At 42.7% G+C, this 6,183-nt stretch overlaps 1 protein-coding gene across 2 annotated transcripts; it reads left to right on the plus strand.

The window, feature by feature from the left end:
• The first annotated feature begins 736 nt into the window (after positions 1–736).
• LOC147219151 (UAP56-interacting factor-like) lies at positions 737–6,163 on the plus strand. Of its 2 annotated transcripts, none has more exons than XM_086172459.1 (9): positions 737–915; positions 1,089–1,229; positions 1,321–1,472; positions 2,647–2,795; positions 4,103–4,175; positions 4,293–4,348; positions 4,441–4,515; positions 4,601–4,727; positions 5,413–5,886. In XM_086172459.1, exons 1-9 carry the CDS (start codon positions 843–845, stop codon positions 5,509–5,511), a joined length of 945 nt encoding a protein of 314 aa, XP_086028585.1. In that variant the 5' UTR covers positions 737–842; the 3' UTR covers positions 5,512–5,886. The 2 variants fall into 2 exon arrangements, with proteins under 2 accessions (XP_086028585.1, XP_086028584.1); XM_086172458.1 differs by having other exon boundaries at positions 739–915; positions 5,410–6,163.
• The last annotated feature ends 20 nt before the right edge of the window (positions 6,164–6,183 follow it).

Consider the following 6,183-nt stretch of genomic DNA (forward strand, 5'->3'; position numbering starts at 1 on the left):
CTGGGGCCTTTTGCCACACATGATTATAGTGATAAGAATTAAGAATTCAGAATTTCATTGCATTGTCTGAATCACCACATTCTTACAACATACAGTATATGACAATCAAAAATCTTGAACCTTTAAGTCAGTTGAGCCTGAAGATTGTCAGTTAACTGTCGAGTAAGACTAAAGCTAAGACATGTGCTGATAACTAAATTGATCAAAATTTGCCAAAAATCGTCCCCCTAACAATTGTCCCATCCTTAGTAAATAAATAAAGTAATCCACTACTTTCAAGAACCATAATTATAACAAGATGATGGAGTGGATGAATATTTCGAACTCAGCTGTATTTGTAAAGGAAACTGAGATAGGAAAATAGAAAAACCCATCTGCTCATGAAACAAATGTGAAAACATCAAATATTTCTATACTTACATTTCTACATTTTTGTTAATTCTCATTAGAGTAGCATCAACCCAGTCTGTTTTCCCACTCCTGATGCACTTGGCCGGACTGATGTACAACATAGAACGTGTACTGTTTGTTTGTAACTGCAGTTTTGTTTTGTTTTGTTTTGTTTTGTTTTGTCGCTTTAGTCTTTCGTCAGGTCAGCTGATCTTCGGAGCAGGCGAGTCAGTTGGAAGATGGAAAAACGAAAAAACAAATGGTACGTGCCCATTGTTGCTGTTGATTTGAACTACATTTCCCACAATGCTAAGAAAACGTGTTTACAACGCACGCGCATTGCAGTTTACGTTAGGGGGCGGTACGTTTAGCATTACAGCTTTTCTGGCAAGGGGGAGAAGCTAGCGACGCTAGTAACAGAACTGTTGTATTTCTCTCTGCTGTCTCTCGGGATGAACAATGGCAAATTTGCTGCTGGCGGCGGGAGACAAGCTGTGGTTCCTGATAAGGTCGACATGTCTCTCGGTAAGCTGCCGTTAATGTTACCGAGTGCGAGTAGCGACCAACGGGGATGTTTGCTAATGCTAACATCTCTCAGCTAGCAGCCAACTACACGGATAGTATTTGGCGGTTGAGACGGCCTGTGTCATCAGAACTGCTTTTCGTTTATATCTATTTATTTTTGTTTGTCTTAACAGATGATATCATTCGATTGAACAAGAAAGAGCAACAATTAAAAAAGAAACAAGTCTCAATGAACTATCGACCAGTAAAGAAGAAAGGCGCTTTGACCTATGGCAAGGGAGTTCCTGGGATAAATGGTGGACCAGTACAGAGAGGTGTGTGGACGTTTGTCACGGTGTCAGTGAGTTGGAGCTCCCCTTATTTTTTCTAAATGTGCACTGGTGCTAATATTACCTCCAACCGTAGGTGGCGTATCTCGAGGCGGGGTGGCTAAATTAAGAAACAGACGGGTAGCTCCCCTCCAGGGTCGACGGCGCGGTCAGGGGGTTATTACTGGACTCGCATCCCGGAGGCCGACCTCTTTGCTCAGGCGATTCAACCATGCAGCAGTCCACCAGGTACGGAGTCACTATGTAAAAAAAGTGTATTAGAAAGTGTGCAAATCATTATTTTTTACCCTGCCGTCAGTGGTTTACAAGCTTAAATATGTATCAGTGACAAATTAGAGCTTGAGTGAGCATGCCAACATCTAGCATAGGATTCGAGTCATAAATGCATTTATTGCTTAAATCAGGGTTTACTGCTCTTCAAGATTCAAAGTGTTTATTGTCATATGTAGTGTGGAAACGTGTTTCCCAGAACAATTGAATTCTTTCCTGCTGTCCACAGTGAAACCAGATAGGAAGCAAAAAAAAACAAAACAATAATAAACATATAATTGCAACTTTGTATAACAGGGCATAGGGTTAGGGTTAGAGCACACACTCCAAATTATCGCTGGAGGTCACTGAGTGGAATTTCACCTGAAATGTCTTCCTTTTTGTTCCATCTTTCAAGTTCCTTTAGACATCTGAGTGAGGAAGCACCAGATATTTTTGTGACCCCTTTGAAGGACTTTTGTCATGTAATTAGTAACGTTTGCATGGAAAGGAAACAGGTGGTGGTAAAAGATGTTTAGAGGTTTGTTTGGAGCAACATAATGCTGTTTGGTGAATAGTATACCTCAACAGCAACAGGTTGCGTTGATGATGTCAAACATTTGTGAAAATGGGACTGATTTTCTTTTTTTTCAATGCTTTTTTTCATTGTTTGTTGTTTAATCCTGCACCTTTTGGCGTAGAGGGTTGTTCAGCAAGAATGTTCCTAGATGGCTATTAACGATTTTTTGAAGTCCCAAGTTATATTACTAAAAGTTAATTTGATTAGGTAAATTGATGTAGAGAGAAAAAAATATGGACAAAAAGTAGAAAACATAACGAATGATGATTGAATGATAATGAGCCAGCCATTAAAGAAAAATGTCAAAGTACCATCTTAATTATGCAGTCATACTTCCAAACCTTTTCAAGTGAAATCATAATTTCTCTGTAACAGCACGATATAATTCACAATAGTCATAATCTTCAAGTAATGTGGTGTGAGTTGTGATCCAAGTTACTACCAATGAGAATGAAGGTAACCGCTAATAGTGTGAAACCCAGATTATTGTGAAACTAATTGTAATGGAGCAAGATTTGTGTTTGGCTGTATCTCTTCATTAAAGGGTCATTCTTTTTGCCCCCCCTTTGTCAGAGAAATAGACAGAATCCACGGGTCTTTATCCAGCGCACTGAAACCCTCTACAGAAAGCCAGAAATCCAGAGGCGGCCGTACAGACAGCCTGAGCAGCAGAGAGCCCCGAATGCCATTTCAATCAGGAGACCATTTCAGCTCCGGCGGCGGTGAGTCAACACACATGACTAGAAATCAGTGTCACAGTGCAGTGTGTCTAATCTGACATCTTCAGGTGGTGGGCTTAGAATCAAACAATGGCTTTAGTATAACTCGTTATAGTTGGTCTTGGGGTTTGCGTGGAAAACTCCATCCCCGCTAAAGAGGTCTCAGTGAAAACAAGAGGGCCTTTAGGTCAGGGGACTGAAGAAATCTCAAACACAGGCTGAAGTAGCGCAATGATGCCTACAGGGGGAACTCAAGGAGAAACTGGCTGACTCCAGCATGCTGTCACCCTCCTCATCACCCCCTCACCGCCTCCTGCAGCAGACATCTTCACACTTTTTCCACCCACCACAGACACTGCCGTTTATTGTCCAAGTGGATGCCCAGATACTTGTATGATGGACTGAATACGTGTTCCCACCTACTCTGTGAAGTTCTCCTAGTACCCCTTCAACCTGAGCCTTCATTTAAAAAGTCTCAGTGCTGTTGAAAGATCCCGCCTGGTCCCGGTGCCTCAGAAAGGACACTGTGACACCAAACTACTACAAGCCAATAGCATTAACCTTTAACATTATGAAGGTGATGGAGAGACCGGTCCTGGCAGACCTCAGACCACTGGTGCACTTATTCCTAGACCTCCCGCAGTTTGCTTATCAGCCCAGTCTCAGTGTGGATGATGCTGTAATATATCTGATGCAGAAGGCTCACTTTTCCCTGGACCGACCCAACACCACGGTCCACGTCTTGTTCTTCAACTTCTCTGGCTCCTTTAACACCATCCAACCCAGCCTGCTGAAGGCAAAAGTGGAGAACATGCTGCTGGATACGTGGACGTGAAGGGCAGACCATGATTTATGTGGCTTCAGAGCCGTATGTCCAAGTATCTGATCAGCATCATGGTTCTAATCTTGTCACCCTGGAGGAGATGGACAGAATGTTGGCAAAATAAGACAGGACAATTTAAAGAGCAACTTCAGCAACAGATTCATACAAATCCCACTGCCTAAATGAACACAACAGGAGATCATTCCTTCCCGCTGCCATCAGACTCTTAAACTCACACTATAACTCTTTAACATCAGACTGTTTAACTTTGATCACTGAACTGGAGTAAATTTCATAGATCCTCCAATCTGATCCACTGCTCTTTTGTGTTTGCACTACAGTATTTCTTATTGTAATTTTTTTATAGTTAAATGTTCTTACTTTATTGTTTTTTGATATAGCTGGCTTCAGTAACAATTTAATTACTCTCTCTTTGAATTTTAAGGTGCATTTTGTCACAATATGATATTTATTTTATTTCCTGTAGACCATTGCCACCTGTTCAGCAGACGCAGAGGGAGGCGCGCCAGGCCACGTTTCTTTTTCGCAGAGGACTGAAAGTAAGTTCCCTCATTGGCTGGTGGGAGGAAGTATGTGTCTCGAAATTAATCTGAAGTGTGTTTGGCAGGTGGTCTCTTCCCCGTCAGGCTTCACTCTCTTATATTGTGGCATTTCAGGTTCAAGCTCAGGTGCAAAAGCAGAATCCTCGCCCCCCGCCAGTCAGAACACGCCCGTGAGTTTGCGGAGAAGAACTCCTATTTGGCATTTTGGAAGGTCAGTGACAGCTGTTCAGGATGCGTTTCACCTTTTCAATTTTTCCACTAGGTGGCGCACATCAACAAACAGCAGTGGAATCTTGACTGTATCAATTGACAACCCCACAGCCAGAACTCAGCCCGAGTAAGTGTGACTCCGCACAAGCCCTGCATTACTGAAGGTCCACAGGAGTGTGGAATATTGTTTACCGTCTCGTTTACATCCACAGGCCTCCCACCGCTTGGACCCTGCATCCCCCGACTGTCCCCTCAGCTGCTGTCAAAGTAGAGACAGTAGAGAAGAAAATACCAAAAGGAGTGCCTCTCCAGTTTGACATCAACAGTGTTGGGAAACCGGTGAGGGTGTGCTAGTTGAGGTTGTTGTGGAGTGTTTCTACTCCCCGTGATGCCACATTAGAGGTAAACCATAGGTTATTATGGTTCTGAAACCACAAAAAATAGCCAATTTTGAGAAATACAATCATTAGAGGGTCAGGATGGTGGCAAAGTGATTAGTGCTTCTGCCTCAAAGGACCCTGATTGGATTTCCATAAGGCCTTTCAGTATGGAGTTTGCATGTTCTCCCTGTGTCTGCAGTTCCACAGTCCAAAGACATGGGGCTTTATTGGAATAAACATGGAGGTTAATTGGAATAATCTGAAAAAAATTGGAGTGAATGCTTGCTCTGTGTGGCGACAGTTCCAGGATGAACCCTGCCTCTCGCCAATAGACAGCTGGGATAGGCATCACTAGACAAGCGGTACAGATAATAGATGGATGATCAATCATTACAGACCACACGCTTTTTACAAATTAGCTGGAGGATGAGACTTCTGCAGTATTTTTAATTAAAAAAATCAGCTTGGCAATTAAAACACTTGGAATCTCACAGAAATGTGGATGATGTGACACGGCCTCGCTTGCTAAATCACATGAACAGATTATTTGCTCGGGCAGGCCTCAGATGTTGGGAGGACTGAATTGTGTTGGACCTGCTCAGGTGATATGTGGTTACATCTCCCGTATCTTGTCTCCACAGCAGACGTCCATGACGCTGAATGAGCGATTTCGAATCTTGAAAGATCAGCGCATCGCCACGGCACAAAGCAGCAAAGGCAGCCGATTCGTAACTGTGGGTTAGAGCAGCGGAGCAACAACAGTCGTACCTTTCTGTCCTGCCATGACCCCCGCAGAGAACCGCACCTGTTGGATGGCTTGAAGGGGACATGGTTATACAATAATTGACTTGATGACTTAAAGGACCCATGAGAACAAAGTGAGAACAAGTGTTTGAGAGATCGCGGGGAAGAATTAAAGCACCCATTCACTCTCCTCATCATCATCAACGGCTTTTTGTGTATTTATACTGCACAAGTCCCCCCCGGCTCCCGGACACGGGGCCGATGACACTGTTTGGAAGAATTTTTTCAGAGAACTGACATGTATTTGTTTAGAGGCACCTTTTTCGAGAGTTGTTTTTTAATGTCCCTTAAATAAATTTTCGTTTTGTTTTGTTTTTAGTGGTCTACTTTTTGCAAAACTCCCAATATTTACATTTCTAGTCGAATACTATTTTCTGTGAAATGTGAAGCCAGTAATTGTCAGTAAGTGTTTTATGCATCCGCAATGTAAACCTACATTCTTCAGTCTGCAACAGTGTTTTACGGTTTGGCTCCTGAATGCAAGCAGAAAGTAGTAACACTCAAAAAGAGTTAATGAGTTGGAGGTTTGTGCCTAAAAGTTGGTTCCAAGCGAGCAGTTCTTAGTTCTTAATAAACACCTTCAAAATGTTTCAATCTTGGGCTGGAGGGAA

The sequence above is a fragment of the Fistularia commersonii genome, chromosome 25 (genome assembly GCF_037954325.1).
Source record: "Fistularia commersonii isolate RoL2024-O1a breed Wild chromosome 25, RoL_Fcom_v1.0, whole genome shotgun sequence".
Classification (NCBI taxonomy): domain Eukaryota; kingdom Metazoa; phylum Chordata; class Actinopteri; order Syngnathiformes; family Fistulariidae; genus Fistularia; species Fistularia commersonii.